This window comes from Punica granatum, unplaced genomic scaffold, assembly GCF_007655135.1.
Source record: "Punica granatum isolate Tunisia-2019 unplaced genomic scaffold, ASM765513v2 Contig00624, whole genome shotgun sequence".
Lineage (NCBI taxonomy): Eukaryota > Viridiplantae > Streptophyta > Magnoliopsida > Myrtales > Lythraceae > Punica > Punica granatum.
The window spans coordinates 1-19009 of record NW_022204471.1 but is presented as its reverse complement, the minus strand read 5'-3'; the positions used below and the strand labels follow the sequence as shown (position 1 = coordinate 19009).

Here is a 19009-nt window from a genome sequence, read left to right as displayed (position 1 = left end):
TTGAAAATTCTGAAAAAATTGGGGACTGTGTAAAAATTACTGAAAATGTCCCAGGACTTGTTTGAAACGAATTTGAAAATCTGGACTGATCTAACGGAAAAGAATTTTAGAGTTCAGGGTAGATCTAAAAATAAAAATGAATAAAATAAAATGCGTCATCTGGACTGAAATGCGACAAAATAGAAAGTTTGTAAAATCGAGTTCGGGACAAATTCGATTACCCACGCAATCCAAGAACGCTCATTTCACATCATCGTCATCCAAGCAAGCCTGATATCCGAAAAGAAGTCCTAAGCATGCTGCTAAGTCGAGATTTTACCTAGTCCAGAAAGTTGAGGGGTGTTTCTGTAAAATAAAAAAATTGCCGAACGAATCGGGTCGGATTGGATCGGACTACCCGCCCGAAGGAGAAACCGTCCGGAAGAGACGCTGGGCCGGACTGGGCGTTGGGCCGCTTGGCGCGTTGGGCCGAATGGATTTGGGTTGGACTTGCGAAGCAACAGAATTGGACCGAGGCCCGTTGGTTGAAGGGCGGTCGGGATTGCCGAGAACGGCTGCGATGACGCTGCGGGCGGCGGTTCTCGCCCTTGGACGCCGCGGTGAGGGCTGGAGTGGACGCCGGTCACGGTTCTGAACACCGCCGACACTTCGCTGTGGTCGATCTGGGCCTCACTGGAGTTAAAACAGTCGGGATCGGAGAAATTTTTACGGTTTTCCGGCGAAGATTCCGAATTCGTCCGATTTCAAAATTCCCCAAAACAAGAGCAAATTTCTCCTTTTCTCTTGCTGGGTTCATTTTTTTTTTTCCAAATTGTCTTTCCGTCCATTTTAATTGCAATTTCTTCCCCTTTTTATTAAGATTTCGGCCGATTTAGGGGGAATCGCGGATATCCGCGATTTGGGGATTCTGGGCTAGCCGGGATCACGGGCAGCCGGTGAGCGCTGCCCGGCCCTGCCCGGCCTGCCCGAATAATTTTTTTTTTTTAGAGAAGGTAATAAATTGGGATATGACGATTTTGCCCCCCTGAAACCGATGGACCGAAATTGGGTGCTGACAGTCTATTCTAATATTCGCTTTGGGCTTGAATTCAGGATCTCATTGTCACTGGAAATATGGGAGGAGCCTATAACTAATTATCAACAGAATGCGAGCAACATGATCCTTGCACTTCCAAGCCTTATAGGATAGGAAGTGTATGTACGGTACATGCAAGTCAATTAGCTATATTTTTTTATTTTATTTGATTTTTGCGTGATTTACTTAAATTATTAGTAATTTACTTGAAAATCTTCATATAGATAGTTTTATGTATAGTGCATATGTATCGTAGAATTTTCACTTGATTGATAGCATGTCAAAACCAGTTCAATCCTACATGAGGCCATCCTTGGCGAGACTGAAATATTTCTACGTGGTCGTGCAACTGTAGTATACATATTTTCGATTATTTGATATATAGTTCCGCAAAATTTATAGCGGGGTCATTGCTAAAGAGATAAGATCTAAAGTTATAAATATGTATATCACTTTTTTTTATGAATTAGATATGTATCACTTAATTTAGTAGGGGCCGACTCTCAATCTCAAATTACACATTGGTAGTATAATTAGATCTTATCTAGACAATATAAGTAAATTCCCAAGAAAAAAACACAAAATTTTCACTTTTTTTCTAATTTTAATCCGAACTTTTAACTTTGTCCAATAAAATCACAAACTTAGCAAAATGTTTCACATTTGATACACTGTGGACGCACCCGACATTTCTAGCGGAAAAGGCTTATGTAGACCGTTAACGGTGTCAACGTGGATAACGACAGTCCAAATTTGTCAAGGTGGAAAAGACTATTAGCTCACCCAACATTTCTAGGGCACAAATATGCCTAGAGTTGGGGGCTTTTTCAGCCCTAAATAAGGAAAATATTTCGAATTTTTAATTAGTCGTGAACTGCCATTATTAAAGTCAATACCATTAACAGTTCACATAAGCTTTTTTTGTTAGAAATGTTGGATGATCCCATGGCGTGCCAAACATGAAACCGTTTGCTAAGTTTGTGATTTTATTTGACAAAATTAAAAGTTCGTATTAAAATTAGAAAAAAAAAAGTTTGTGTTTTTTTTTTTGGGAATTTACCCAAAATGTTAAGAGTTCCACGCAATTTCATTACCAAATCCTTTTTCTATTTATAATCCAAGTAATTACTAGTTACATTTAATAATTTAAGCATGACGGCCGGTGGTGTTCATCCTCTTTGATTCTGGGAATTTTTTAAGACGAACACTGAGTCAGCTTCTAAATTGTACGGAGAGCTGGTTGGCGGCGGTTTAATTGTTTTCTAATATTTAAGAAAAGAGATTGCAGATATTTTTCATTTTATATATAACACATAAAGAAATAGACCACTTACAAGTCTCTTTTTTGTTTTTTGAAAATTGTTCTATGAATACCTTTTCTCTCGAATATAGCCTGCCCTCATTTTCTTTTAATGATCCTAATTAATCATTTTGTCCTCTTTGTTATCTTAATTATTTGATATAATCAGTCCTTCTAATATGTATCTTAATTGACCCACTAATATCCATTAAATTTTTGGGAATGAAATAAAATGCATTACTTCAGATAATAATAAAATAAAAATAATATTAGCCATAACTAACATCCTGATTGGTTGATTTGGGGTAACAATAATTCTTCCTTTCAAGCCCTTCCAACTAGCTTGCCCCCATAAGAAATTTACCTACAAATGAATGTCAACTAACCTTTATTTTTATAAGCTACCTCTCTTATCAGCCTTGGAACATCTGTCTTGTCGTATTTATCCTCTAAAATAGAGAAAAAAAAAGATTAGATATATTCCCAAGTTGTTATCACAAACAAAACAAATGTGCCAATCAAAGTGACTAGTATAATACCACTGGGGCGTGTTGATTAAAGGGATTTGGTCCATAGTCCTTTTAAATAAAAATTTTTGTTTGAGTATGTAAACGGAGAAAATTTACACTAGCTAATAGAACTTTACTATACTCGAATTCAATTAGTTGGGATCTATGAAACTTCATAATAACAGAGTTCTCACCCAAAAAGGAAAAAAAAAAGTGAGTGACGTAATTCTTCCAAAGGAGACTTAGAAATCTTATCCATGCGCTGGAGGTTCTTATTGATAATGGGCGGTCCGAGAGCATTTCAGATAGACCAACAGGTTTAGAGTGAGTATCCCAACAGGCCACGAGTGTTTACACACACATAAATCATGCTTGAATTTCAGGGAAAAAAAAGAGTTTTCGTCTTAATGATACCATTATAGTTTTCTTAAAAAATAGAGTTTTTTTAGTGTACAATCACACTTTCCCTAAACTCCGGAGTTTTATCTGACATAACTATATCCTCCCCTACAGACATTCCTAATTTTTCAAAGAGCTCTTACCTTATGAGAACTGTAGTTGCACAAGGAAGACTCAAACTCGAGACTTTAAAACTATCTCAAGCGTCAATCACCATAAGACTGTCAGGCCTCGATGGTCTTAATAACAAGAATAACGATTATATCACGTGGCAATATCACAAGTCAATATAGGGTTCCAATTCCTCTTGATTTTTAGAATTATCATAGAAAGCGTGTTGTTGACAAAAATAGATTTCTTATGTGTCTCGTGACACAATGTCATATGATATATCCATTATATACACAATACCTTCTTCCCAATAACACCATTAATAGGCTAAATATATATATATATATTAGTATGGATATCAATTAGATCAAGATATAAAAACTGCATTAATCTACCTTCCCAATAACACTTTTATTGCTTGACCATGTACAACTTGACCTGACTGAAATCTAAGGACCCCCAGATCTCCCATGCATTCATCTTTTTCCATTATTTATTCTCTTGCTCGAGTTTCGGAAGTTGTCATTCATTGAGATAAAAATGCTTAATTATACAGATTTACCAATGGCTAAAAATTGGGAGACTGTGGCTAATTGAGAAGTGAAGGAGTGGAGGACGACTTAGGCTGTGGGGAAGGGAATTAAGTTTGTAGTTTGTATGATTTGTTTTATATGCATTTCATTATATTAAAAATTACATTTGAGGTGTCTCATGACAAAATATTGACTGCATCATAAATAAGCGTAATATAAGGACCAAAATATAAAAAGCTTTGTAAACTTAAAGATGTAATATAAATCAAACGAAAGGTCGGTATCAAGACTAAAGGCTAGAAATATAGGACTATTCATATAATTTTCTCTAATTTGAATGAGTCACTTTTGTACGGAAAAATAATGAATCAATTGGGAATCAAACCTCGCCCACAAATTATAAAATTTGACGCAAGAAAAGAAAAAGGGAAAAAAAAAAAAGAGTTGTTTGGTTTTTCGTTCACAATGATGACCTATGAACCTCGTAGGATATAAAAGAAGGAAAGATAAAGAAAATGAAATAGTTCACCAATGAGAATTCAATTGAGAACCTTTTGATTTTGAATTAATGATTAGTGTCATCGCATATGGTTTTCACATTTATGATAGTTGCCGATTCGATTGATATTACCAATAGGAATTCTATAGTGAAGATCAATTATGATAATTATTCGAGTGATTAGTATAAAGTCCCTAGTTTCATGTATTTGAATTGGTGCTTCCTCACGTCACGTAGCGAGATAGGATTTCCTAATAACTTCTCAAAACAAAGAATCTAGATAATGTCAATCTAATCGGGAAATTGTTGAGTTTGTTTTCTTTTAATAACTAAATACCAAACCTTATATTAAAAGTGAGCTGAATGGAAGGACCAAAAAGGAAAAAAATTGTCAACTTACATGAAAGATGAAAATAATCTAAATTTAAATTTGGGTTAAATCAGAAATAAAATTATTTAATTATAGTTATTATATCAATTCTTTCTCACCACATTATTGTAAATTTATATTACCATCCAAAATCTGTCTCAAAAATTGGGGAATCACTCGGGAATCAAACCTCGCCCTCGATGCATAAAACTCTGATGTAAGAATTCGTTACTTTCCTTGAATAACGAAATTAGAGCATTTTAGTCTACCAAAAAAATTAAAGCATTTTACAATAGTACCCAATTATTAATCGAGTTGTCGTACATATAAGTCATGTTGGACGGCTAATTTGCAAATTCTTATGTCACATCGAGTTGTTGTACATATAAGTCATGTTAGATGGCTCATTTCCAAATCCTTACGTCAAAAAAGTGGATTGTATATCAAATAATATGGATAAGAAAATCCAGTGCCACAACTGTATGCTGAATGTTGGTTGTGGCAAGCTCATCAATTGCTTTGAATAATTTCAACGAAATCATTAAACAAGGCAACCAATTAGAATGGTCCAACATAAAAGACTAAAGAAATGTAAAAATATCGTAAAAGATGGTTAGTTAAAAAGAATATAAACGAAAGGGAGGCTAGCTAGCTAAAAGTAATCAATTTATGCAAGCCCTTGACTTTAACCAAGTGGGAATAGAGAAGGACGTGGCTTCACTATCCTTCCTATACGGCTTGTACTTTTCATTTCACAGGACAGGGACAAAACTAATCTATCTATATCTATAAATAATCACGGCGCGAGCGTATTGTAGTTAGTAAATTATATTCAGTGTAAATGAATTTCACATGCAGTGAAGACATTTAAAATTCACCAACGAAAATATCTTGTGAGCGGGCATAGATCACGTTGCGATGAGGATTATTATTATCACTATATAAACGGAGCACAACCGACAAAAATTAAACAAATAAACTATAGCCTCCAATGATGCCAACTTGGCACTCTTCCTCGTCCGTACGTCCTTGCAGCCTCTCTGGTTTTATTCAACAGTTTCAATGTCAAGGCAAAGCTCAACCGGAAGCAGTGAGCTTTTCTCGTCTCCTTGTCTCTCTCTCAAGCCTTGACCAGGGAGTTTCAATCTTAATGGTGGGTTTGATTTTAAAGTTAAAGTAAGTTTGATTTTGATTGTGGGAAAGAACAAATGAAATGAGATTATAAATTTGATTTGGGAAACGTGTATTTTTATTGTGTAGTGTGTTAAGTTAAAATCAAAATCATGATTCTAAAATCAAACTTACAAATCAAACGGGGCCATATGTCATAAGATTGACCTCTTAAAACAGTCTCGTACAAGTCCTAAAACCTTCTTTAAATCCCTCGAAAGTTACAAGGCTCTTCCTTAAACCCGAGCTCAGAAGAGGAAGTCCACCAAAGAGTCGTAAAAAAATGGGTGACAATATCTTTGGTTGAGGACCAACCAAGTCGCGTTTTAATCGGAGCTATTAATTGCTCGTGTGCTATTCATATAGTTGCCACAGCTTAAAGCCTTTATTCTGTCATCGAGGCCGCCGGGTAAGAGATGACGTATGAGCAGCCACAGCTGGTGAAGATGGAATCGAGGAGGAAGTTGATGATGATGGAGAGGAGAAAAGCCTCTTCCATGAGGGAACAAGAGGGGCCTGAGACTTGACTCAGTATATGTTTAGAGATTATTTTCTGCTCACTTTTCATATACAAAGTCGTCACCCTTAAAATTACGCGTTGAAGCAATTTGTAGGGAATATACGTATAGCAAGCAATAAGTGGGGGGTGTCTGTGTGTGTGTGTGTCAAAATAACATATAGAAAAAACGACTCTGTGCTTAGGCCAAACATGACTGTTTTGGTATATTGTCATGTATTATCAGTTTTGTCCTAGCTTATTTAAACACACACAGAAAAATATATAGCCGGAGTAATTAATATTTTCTCAATTATTTGCAGATGATTCGAGAGTCCTTGATCGCGAGGATGCTAAACTTGGTGGTTCTAGATCTGCACTCGAATCAACTGAGGTCCGTTCCCAACTCGATTGGTTGTCTGTCAAAGCTCAAAGTCTTGAATGTAGCTGGAAACAATCAGGAATTGCTTCGAAGACCACAGAGAATTGCAGGCGATCACAAAGTTGCTATCGATCTTGCACAGTTCGTGTGTGCGACGATGATCTCATCTAATTGTATTTTTAAGTTTTTCACATCTGCTTTTGTCACAAGTTTTCCTTAGTTGGTTTTTTCTGCTACGGATCCCTGGAAGAACGAAATGTCAACTTCAACCGGCTGGTCAAGCTCCCCGACACCATGGGGTTCGAGTTCATCAACATCAACCTCAAGAAGCTAATGGTCGGGTCCAGCAAGCCTGTGCGTATGCCTCAGTCCACCGGACATTTAACTTCCCTGCGCCACCTTTGATGTCAGCTTGAACTGGCTGCAGGCGCTCCCAGAGAACCTCGAGAATCTGGCGGAAAACAAAGAAGACGTGGTGGATCGGGAAGTTGGCGAAGTATGGCGCGTTCAACTCAAGGTGTACTACTGCTTATGGAAAAGGTAAAGAGAGGAAAAGAGCCACAATTCTCGACGGTAGTCATTCTGTAAATTACACTTCATCGAGGAACTTCTCATTTCTCTCCCCGCGGCGGCTCTTCTCGCCGAACCATTGTTCTGCCAAATGAGGCGGGAAGGTGTGCACCTGGGTAGAGTGTTAGTATCATTCTTTTTTGTTTTATGTTATATGTAAATTTCCTAGTTTGTTCAAATGGATGACGGCTCCATCAAGAGGGGATACGGGAAGATAAAACAAAGGAGCATGTGAATCCCACGGGTGACCATCGAACACATAATTCCTAATCCTAAGTCGAGGACTATGCCATCACCACATCCCCTTTCTCCCGAGAAGCATCTAGCTAATGAGGTGAATACAATAGAGTGATTTATGTTCTAATTATTGGATTTTTTTTTTATAGACTTTCGACGTATCTCTATGTCCTCGTCGCTCGTCTCTATGACTTTACAATGTCTTTCTGTCACATCTTTAATGGATCACAACTTTGATGGAAATCTTTAATGGATCACATCTTTATTGGAAAGTTAAAGTTGTGCTAAATACTAAATAAATAAAAAAAGTGCAGCCATTCTTTTAATGTCCTCCAGTTCAAGTTATGTCTGATTGATTTACAACCCGTTTAACATCGACTTTGAATGAAGCGACGAGTAAATATCAATGTACTAGTAATAGCAAGCCTCCACTGGTTTCAGTCCCTGCAGATCTCAGTAACAAATCTATCCTCGCACTTACAGCCATTGTCATGGATCTGTGTAGCCAATGATAACATTTCTACCGCAAGGATTGAACACCTATTAGACTTTCGGAATGTACAAAGAAGCCCAGAGCATTTGGATACTGATGAGGACTGTTACCGAAAACCTGAAAGCTACTTGAAGAATCCCGGAACCAACCCATTTACCGTGTACCTTAACCTGCACTACCATATCTACCATGTTCCAAACTTCCAAGTCTCAAGCATTTGCTCAAGTAAAACACAGAGCGGTAGCTGCAAACATATTCTTTTACTCAGAATTCTTGAAGCAGTGATTCCCAAATCCACTCAATAAGTTTTGCTGATTAATTACAGAAAATATAGGGATTGCTATTTAAATCCTAACAACTTTCGACGACTTCATTGATCAATATGGAATGGGGTAAGGATGTTGGTCAATGTATTCAAAAGAAGAGAAGTACATACAGGTTGGCAGAAACAAAAATCTGACCCTGCAGCATTAAAGCAACAAAAACATGTCACAGTCGGAAATTGATATTGCATTTGGGCATACTTCAAACCAGTCCATTTAATACTACTGACCATAATCTGAAGATAGTAAAAGCACACAACCCCGTCCAGTATGTTCTGTCAAACCAAGCAGGGGGGGAGCACATCTATATAATCACTTGTCTCATCCAAAATTGTTCGCCGAGGACAAAATGAAAACCCAGAAAAGGAGCATATTACCAATAATAGCTGATTCTAATCACCTAAGATATGCTGGGATTTTGATGCGAAGGAAGAGCATAATCATCACATAAGCAAGAACAACAGAAAGAACCCCAGCAGTAGCATATGAGGACTTCACACTCTTTGCCCGGTTCTTGTCCAGAGCCATATCCATAAAGACGATTCCTATCCCACCGATTACAAACATGAACCCGGACGAGAGACCTGAGGGAGGTACAAAAATGTAGAATCAAAACCAATAATATGATTATATTGCTATGTACTTACAGAGTCTACTGGTTGACATAAGATGACCAAATGTAAGTTCTAGACACAAATGTAGTCTTGGCTACTCAAACGATGAAAAAAATTGAGTCATAAGTTCAACAAGCATAGCCCTTGCATAGATAATTCTCTTCGCAATCTGTAACTCACGGCCTCAAATTCACCAACCAAAATTTGACCCATAATCCTAAGTGGTTCATTTATATATTATAGACAAGAATTAAAAACTATTCTCATATCCAACATAAACTTTAGCAGTTAAAGATACGACAACTATCATCCACCCCAGATAATGATTTAACACAGAACGAATATCGACTCTTAGAATGCAACTCTTTCATCTCTCCTCATAATGTCTTGGCACTCGCACCATTTTGCTCCGTGAGACATTGCCCCCATTTCTAATATATCTTGGACATGCCAACTAAACACGAGCTGAATGACCGCAAAGCAGTCTTCCTTGCTGTTTTGCAATCAATTATCTTATCAAATCTAGCTACATTCCTAATGCATTCCATCTATTCACCGTTGCCATTGGACCTCATCTATGCACCGGACCAATCGCTTCTCTTGACATGCTGCAAGAATTAACTACAATACCAACTAAAGAATTATACATGGCTGCATTCTTTCATTGGCAGGTTCACAATGGAACTGGAATACCGAACGATTCCACCCAATCGAGCACTTTAAGCTCTTCCCACAAGCTAATCGCCCCAATTGGTGCAGCTTTCTGAAGCACCATAGAGCAATGGGACAAGCAAAAACAGGAATTGCGACAGAATCAGGGATACCTTCAATGATGTACTGCCCGTTGACTCTGCCGGGCAGGAACACGACCGGGCGGACGGATCCTGTGACGGGATCCTGGGAGGACCCGATCCCCGGGGGCTCGACGATGACGTCGTAGACGATTCCGGAGACGACCATGAAGTAGGTGAGGAGGATGAGGGCGTAGACGGTCATGGGGGAAGGGAGGGTTAGGGTTGGGAGCTTGAGGCGGAGGCGGGGCGGGCGGAGGAAGCTGTAGGGGAGGATACTGAGGATGTGGAAGACGGGGTCGATTAAGCCGGCTGCTCCGGCGGCGGATGACAGCGGATCTGAGGCGGAGGAGGGCGAGGCCTGGGTCTCCGGTTTTGGTGCCATTTTCCTCAGTTGGATTCAGTGACCTGTCCGAAGGAGAAGATGAGAGGCCGCAGCAGTGAATCCAGCTGAGTGGAGGGAGACGGGGTGTTTGGTTACAGATGTTAGAGTAACCCGATCCCGGCTGCTGGAATCTCATTTACTCTCCCAATTCCAGGATTGGTTTAAGCTTATATCCCGGATAGGCATAGCACTACATGCTCAGGTTCGGGCTTGCGCAAAAAGTCCAAAATCCAGGCCCAGGCCCATCTGTTTTACCTTGTGTCTGTTAAATTGTCACTTTTTTATTTTTATTTTTTTATAACGATGAGTTTATTCTTCCTGGTTCATGAACGCCCCACAATTAGGGAAAACAGAGAGTTCAGTGCGGGCCGGTCCATGTGCGCCCACACCGAATTGCTCACACAAGCCTAATCCGCATTACCTATGAATGAATATGCAATTCTAATCCGCATCAAAAGGAGATCTAACACCCTAAAGTACGTGGATGCCATATATGTAATTCATGAAATAGATCTAAGATGTGCAAATGGATGGATCTATTCTCAGAAACTGACCATTTATTGCGATCTTGGTTAATTTAAAATGTGGAGCGGCCAAAACTGAAACTCATTCATGATTGACAGAGAAAGGTCGGATGCCCTCAGGAATAACCAGTGATCGTGTCTGGACTTCTTCTCTGGGACTTGGAAGACACTCGAAATAGCACTCGTACCTTAGACCTCATAAGCTTATTTACGAATTCGTTTTTTTAAGTTCAAGCTAATCTGGCCTAATAAATCCTAACTTGTGCCGTCTGCATTGTGATGCTAAAATTCGAAGCACAGAAGGATTTGCATAGAAGGATTTTCAGGATTTTAATTGGCAGTCGAATCCGCTTCCATCTTGATCTTTAATTTAATTTGCTTTCTATATATGTTTCCATAATTAATTTACCACAAAGACAGAACTCATAATCCCTTGTTAATGGATCATCTTTTTTTCAATTCCATGATAGCAGATCCGAACAAAACAATACTCGCTATAAAACACCCCTGCTCTTGCTTTTTCGTTCGGTCGGTGAAGGTAGGGTTTCATACTGTGAGCAGTTACATCCTCCCAAAATCCGGCAGTTTGAGATGACATAGCTACGTTTAAGGTCTTCCCACGGTTGTAACTAGCAATGCGCAGAACGATCTTATCTTAGATTCCCTGATGGGATGCGAAAAGCAAATCTAGGACACCACCCAAATCCTCATGATCACTAGGCTAGAGGGTCTTGATGACTATGCCGACCTGCCCGATCTATAGTTTGGTCATAACTAATAGGGTCCTCCTCCTACATAGTTCCCAGGTGGAGAGTACTCGCAAGTGATAATTGTACCCCCATTCTTGCAGATGATCCTGCTGCACCCAACATGTCGGGTCATGTTCCATACTACCTGCCAATAGTGCCAGCACATTTGTCCCGGCGATCGTAACTGTACCACTGTTTCTCCGGCACCCTATCATCTACGGCATCTTTGACACTCCAGTACCAGACCCTGGACCCCCAGTACAAGTTCTCTCCATACAGAGTGTTGTGTGAGTGAATGAGCTTACAGTCACCTTTCCTCTTATTCGAGTATGCTCGGGCATAAGCCACCCCAGGGGCTTCTTCCATGTGAGAGGCAGGATGCCGACGGCTCTCCTGGCTGCATTGTGGGCGTCAAGGGCTTCCTTTACCATGTTTATCTTATGTGAGGACTTGTGGACGTAAGTAAGGAAGCATGAGATTGAAAGTACTACGAACATGGAAGCGCCATGGAAGATTGAAAAGGATGACGACATGCTTTTGAAAAGCTATGAGAAGTCAGGAATAGGCACGTAAAAGATCGATCACTGGGTTCATATAGATAAAGAAAAGACCTGAGACCTCAAAATCTAAAAAGTAGCGTTTGAGCTAAGTTTCTCGATCTTTACAGATACAACGGATGCTTTTCATGATTGGGACTCGATCAGAACTATCATCAAGTCAATCACAACCTACAGTTTTTAAATCCATGCTTTGCATACGCCTGGTCAATTTTCAATTGGATGATGATCATGAATTCTTGATTTAAATTCTGACTAATTTAGTCTTTGAAGTCTAAACTGTGATTATTAGAATTAATTTACATCAATGACGTTAATAATAACTTTCTTTTTTGGGTGAATAATAATCACTTTCTTAATTATAGACGTTTTATCCATTGGCTGCTTGTCAACTTAATCATCCCACGAAATGCTTCAAGTTTTCATGCGCTAGTTCCCACCTAGAAAATTTTTCTTAGTATGAAATCAAATAAAAAAAGCAAAATGGTTAACACCATAAAGTTTCTCTGATTTTTTTAGTAGAAAGTGTACTTGTAAGAGCGTCTCTCTTTAGAAAAAGGGTTCGATACAGTGACGCTGACTCTCAATCAATATAACGAAGAAGGACCGTGCTTTCTTATCAATGAGATCTTCATTATCCTCCCTGACCTACTGGGTATCTGACGCAGCATATACACGAGTAACCTATTACAGACCGTTGATTCACGCACGAATACCGGAACTACGACCTTCTATATCTGTTGATTCTACGAACACCAGAAAATAGGCATTAAACTCGAATTGATCCAAGATTGGACAAAGCACGAAAGTTTTGAATTTTATTCATTGATGAAAAAAGACAACTGATTCAACCCTAGGATTTACACGTTTCTTAAATAGGGTTTAAAAAAATTTAAATTGCATAAAAAGAACTAAACTTTTATAAAATTGCAAAAACACCCTAATTAACAAAAAATTGCCTATTTGAAACTCTAAACGATGGAATTTGCCTTAAATATCGAAAAATCACAGTAAAGCGGTGTGTTTTGCTCCGGAGGCCGTTTCATTCGAAATAGGGTCGTCAGAACCTATTTTTCTCCAGGTACCGACTTGTCGGGTCTTTTGTCGCATCAGTATCCACAAAAGGAAGACTAACATAGGGTCCAATTGTTTGCAAATTAATGATGAAACCGTACCAATTCTACTTCATCATGAATTCACACAGTTTAACGATTGAATCGTTTTTTTCAAATTTTACACTGCCCATGATGATTTACGGATCTATGGCACTATTTTCTGTACATAGGGCCTTTGCCCTATATAGTTCCCTGATGGATAGTACTCACATGTGATAAATGTATCCCCGCTCTTGCAGATGATTTTAGCGCAACCAACGTACTGGGTCATGCGCCACACAATCTGAGTGTAGTGCGAGCACTCTTGTCCCGTGCAGGTGTTCGTGGCGTGATGGTACCATTGCTTTTCTGCGACCCAGGTAGCTGTGGCATCCTTCGCACTCCACCGCCTGCCCTGGCCCCAGAACAAGTTCTCTCCAAACGCATAGCCAGGAGAGTGGATGAGCTTGCAGTCTGTGCGTCTTTGGTTCAAATAAACCCGGGCGTAAGTGGCCAGCTTCGTGTCCCATGATAGGGGCGGGACTCCGACTGCTTCCCTGGCAGCATTGTGGCCTTGGAGAAATTCCTGCATCAACTGTGTTCTATTCGCGGAGGCATGAGCACGATTTGGCAGGAAGCTCCAAATTGAAATTAATAATCTTATCAATATGGAAATGGCATTAGCAAATGAATACGATGAAGGCATATTTATTTCTGAAATATACAATTAAAAAGTGGGGATTGGCAAATAAAAGAACTATATAGACGGTCTTGCGAAAGATTGAAAGCTGATCTCGAGTGGTTTATTAGATAATCATAGATAGAAATAGGATCGAGCAATAGAGTATATATCGCTGACTATATATGATCTGTTTCGATGAGTTTGATAATTTTGGCATATCCCTTAGTTTGGAGATATACATCCTTACGAAAGAGTCATGGTTAAGACAAGTATCGCAATCTTCATGTACAAGTAATATGCATTCAGGGCGGCGCGACTTACGAAGTTATGTGAATCTCAATCAATTGTGTCATTGTTTGATACATATTATTTCTGCATCTAGACTGATGAATTTTTCATGGTGAAGTGACTACTCATCACTTTTGTTCATTCGGGACGTTATATCCACTTAATGTTTTGTTAATTCCCTCATATAAAATGGTTAAACAAAATAAAATGGCAATAAGCAAGCTCCCCATAGATCTCTTTTTCGTAACTTCTCATCGAATGAAGTTGATTGCAGCCACTTCCAGATGTTTGTTCTTAATACTTTTTGCTCTATCTATAAGTAAAATAATGGCCCTTTGATTGAGTAGTAATAAACTAATTTATAAATCTTTTGTAATTTCTATTGATACTTTCTCACGCTACGCGATTGTAGAATTATTGAAAAATTTCTTTATTATAGCCACAATCACTTCTACGCATGATTACTTCAGGATGCATATAAAACTATTCTTTTGTATAAAAGAATATTTTAATGAAACAATTTATAAAATAAAAAATTATGCTAATATTGTAAGTAAGGTGAGTTATAATTGAAAGATAAAATAAATTAAAGAACCAACACGATTTAGTCTTAGGAGTTTTTTTTCAGTCGATTAGTCTTAGGAGTTAGATGGTACGTATGGCGCGATTTGAGAAGCCAACAGTGGAGAATCGGTTTATAACGGTGGAGAATGGTATAAAAATCCAGTAATCTATATCAGGGAATAGAATAGGTTAATTATTTCCAAACCAACTTTACTATTTTTTTTTTTCAATTAATGTGTCGTTTATCTTGAAATTAGTCATAAGCACAGGAAATTTGGTTTATGGAATTATAATTTCTGCTTAAAATACTATAAGAAATTAAAATCCATGTTATGGCTTGTTCTAGTGGGTAATCCACTAGGTATCGAACCTATGACCCCTAAATCAACAAACGATGATATGCGCCATTTCGCTACACCCTCATTTTAGTTATATAATGTGACTTTGAAGGATATATATATGGAGATCCTGGAATTAAAATTTAATTTATTTTGTTCTTCTGGCTCCTCCACACAATCGGCTCTTCTTTTTTCTTTTTATTTCAGTGTGCAATTTGATGTTCCGAAATCTAACGGGCCCGTTGAATCTAGTTCGAGCCAAATTGACTCCTTAAGGGGTAAAACTCTCACACCCATACATTTTATTTATTCATAAGATTCGAACCATAAATCTTATTATTAGTGCTCGCTTATTAAATTAAAATACGTAAAACATGATTATGATTAAACAATCATATTATCTTATCTTATCTTGCTGATTTAGTGGACTATTAATTTTTTCGTGAGCTAGTGGAACTCTAAATTAATTATTAGTTATTATTTCTTAAGCGAATTATCTATATCTATATTTATATTATTATATAAAGCCAAACGGTCTCCTTCCTTCTCTCTTTCGACGTTCCAAAATACCATTTTCCACGTAAACTTCAATTTTATGAGCCACAAAATTGAGATTACTATCGAAATTAACTAACAAGTAACTACCAACTCCACTACTCATCGCCCTCACTCTCCACGCTACCCTCGTCCCTCATTTCTCACAGTTATACAAAACTAGACGAACCGACCCCTGCATATGCACGGGGTAGAGGTGTATTGTAGTCAGTCAAATTTTCTTATTAATAATAATATTTTTGTTTAAGAAAATTTTCCAAGTATATCCAAGCTGAAGGAGGCATTTTTTCCTCTTCAATTTATAAGTTCTTTTTTTTTTTCAGTACATCCAACTTTAAATTGCATAGGTTGAATTATGAGTTACACTTTTACGTGAGGTAATTCCCGACCAACATGATGAACCCGATTACAGAAAATTAGGGTCTGTTTGTTTTGAGAAAAATTTTCAACTCTATTTCACTTATCTTCAATTAAACAATACAATTATTACTTTTCTCTATTTTTTCAATTTTTTTAACAATTCAATTCAATTTTTAATATTAAATTCTCTTAACTATTCATTACTTTTTTCACAATTCAACAACACAATCATTACTTTCTCTCAATTATTCATTATTTTTTCACGTTATTTTCGTAATTCAACAACACAATCATTACAAACCAATTAAAATCAAAACTCAACTATACTCAACTCTAAAACCAAACACAACCGAAATAACTTTGATATTAATCTCTCTATAAAAATACAAAAGCCTTTTTAATCGTACTATCCGTAAAGCATAACATTATTTACAACTCTATAATCAAAAGTACTAATATGACCTCAATTGATGGACGAAATTGTTCCAATAATTATGAAGAATTACTCCAACTCTCAAGGTTATATTTACAGTACGGTTTTCATTGCATTGCCCGTATCAAAGCAACTACACTTGACATCAAAATATTATTCATTTCTCTTGAAAGGGATTTTAGCTAATGATTTGTAATATGATATTATTTAATTTAGCTAATTTATTATATTTTAATCTTATCGTCTTCCATGAGTACATGTCTTTTTAGTTTTAGAAGTGAGGTGGCAACACTATCTTCCACCACCTGTTCACATTATTATCGGTGGCATATGAAAGTCATGTGATGAAAAGTTTCCATCGTCCTATGTTTCGTCATGACTTTTATTATTTTATATAGATGTGAGAACTAACTATTTTTTTTTATTTTTCTTAAGAAAATTGCTCTCATGCATTCATTATTAAATTATTGAGCTTTTTTATGATGTCATTATTAATAATTATATGTTGTTATCATAGAAATGCAAAATATCGAGAAATTTCCGGTTACAAGGGAGGCCGTGGCCCGGTACAATTAATGAATATCTAATCAAATGGCACAGTAGTCTCAGCTAACTATCGAATCTAGGACTAATTAGTCATCAGGCGTGAGTGTGGCGCATGATGCGCTACACCCTCTTTGATAAATATCGAGAAATTTGAAAAATATGTTTTGAGTCGTGCATAGCGCGAGCGCGAACTCTAGTCTCAATAAAAGCCATCTCTCCTGCCTTTTCCTCAATCAGTTGAAAATGAAATTACATAATGAAATAATTTTGATACAACTAAATATGGGCAATTAACAATAACTTTGCCTGACCTCAAAAACAAAATGAATGAAAAAATATCTGCTCTTCTAATAAGTAATGCATCCAATGAAATTTCATGGTCGAGAATGCAGAAATTTTTCTCGCCCAAAAAAAGGGTATGAAAAAGAAAAAACGAAGACAGCAATATTTTATTGAGGACTGTATATAACATGGAATATATATGAGCATGCATGTGGCTCATGTCTGAGACTCTGATCAGGTCGTCATTTTCTATATATTAACCGGAGAACATCGTCCCGTAATTAATAAGAGATATTGGAACAGGTGGGATATATGTCTTGCATTTCCAATTGAAGCACAATCTCCAAAATTCCAAAAGCCAAAATTATTAAAACAAAAAACAAAACCATATTGTATGGCTTAATCCGATTGAAGACGGCTACTTAAATTCAGCTGCAAGTTGTCCAGGTAGCTTCATCAAAGGGACATTGGAGTATATCTTTTATCCACTCCAATCATCCCGAAATCTTGAAGCGGCAAGAAAAACTTCGACTAGAGCATATACACGCATAGAAATTCATTAATTTGGTATTATTTCAATATAAGTCCCTCGATTTTTCCTCTCCGATTAAAACAGTGGCTAAGGGCTGGGTGGAGAACAGAGGAAAAAAAAAACAAATGAACAGTAATGTCAAGTTCCAATGAATTTTAATTAAACGAGTCGAAGGTTAGTGTTACCATATCGACTCCTATGTCTTTCTAAACGAATTAATTTTAATTGATAGCGAAAATATTAAAGATGGTTTTTTCTCTGTCAAAGTTAATATTTCAAAAGAAAAAGAAAAACCATGAATTAGTTACTAGGGGCTCTTTCGAGTTAAAGCTTCTCCTTTCATACCGAAATTTAAAGCTTGTTCTTCATCCAAATAGAATGTGATGAATCAATGAACTTGCAGATGTTTCTTTATAATTTTATGAAAATGCAGAATGACGAAGACGTGATATGATTATAATAATGACAACAATACCGACAACATCAACAATATCATTAATAATACTTTGATATGACACATGGGGGTGCAGCCCTGATCCTAATGGATTTCTAATTGATATTTCTTTTCTCGAATTGTGTAGAACACCATTGGACGAAAATATAAATATAAAATCATGTAGCACAATGCCATTTTGAGAAAGAAACTCATATAGATGTGGTAATGCATTACATCATTCCATTTGAGAAAACCAAATCCACTTGAGAAATTCCTCTGCTGAATAATATTTTTGTTGTTTTTATTTAAGATAATTGGTGTAGTCGGTGGTTAAACTAGAAAAAAGAGATTAATTAGTTGGTCGTTTGGACATCTAAACTACTTCATACTTCTAAATAATTAATTTCTCCCCGATAAGCCAAAACAATTTATTTACGAAATTCTGTTGCGACCATTAACCGTCATTCCTATCGAGCTCATACATGATTCTCTTCTAGTGGTATAATATTAGTCGGAAATGTTAATGGCGTGGAGAAAAACCAATGAATGAGACATATGTTAGAGAATACATATCCTGAACAACTAGTTTTCATATTAAATAACAAAATTTAATATTAAAAAGCAATTCTACGCATGATTTTGCACAACATTAAATCAGTGTTGCTTTCTCTTAAAAAAAACATATAGAATTCTTGCTTTCTGGCGTTGTTGTAAACATGGCACTTCCTCTGAAAATGACTTGAAAATGAAGTCTTCTTAAATTAAAATCAGAGTCAGCATTATACATAGAAGGTAAGCATTGGACTCAAGTA

The 19009-nt window shown here is 37.1% G+C and overlaps 2 protein-coding genes across 2 annotated transcripts; both read right to left on the bottom strand.

Annotated features, from left to right (window-relative positions):
* Positions 1–8583: 8583 nt before the first annotated feature.
* Positions 8584–10312, bottom strand: LOC116191459 (oligosaccharyltransferase complex subunit ostc-like). The gene is made up of 2 exons (XM_031520259.1): positions 9906–10312; positions 8584–9051 (listed from the first exon to the last, which is right to left on the bottom strand). The coding sequence occupies exons 1-2, from the start codon at positions 10255–10257 to the stop codon at positions 8864–8866; spliced, it is 540 nt and encodes a 179-aa protein (XP_031376119.1). The 5' UTR covers positions 10258–10312; the 3' UTR covers positions 8584–8863.
* A 1359-nt stretch (positions 10313–11671) lies between these two features.
* Positions 11672–13773, bottom strand: LOC116191458 (pathogenesis-related protein PRMS-like). Its single transcript, XM_031520258.1, has 2 exons — positions 13466–13773; positions 11672–11927 (listed from the first exon to the last, which is right to left on the bottom strand). The coding sequence occupies exons 1-2, from the start codon at positions 13771–13773 to the stop codon at positions 11672–11674; spliced, it is 564 nt and encodes a 187-aa protein (XP_031376118.1).
* Between the last annotated feature and the right edge of the window lie 5236 nt (positions 13774–19009).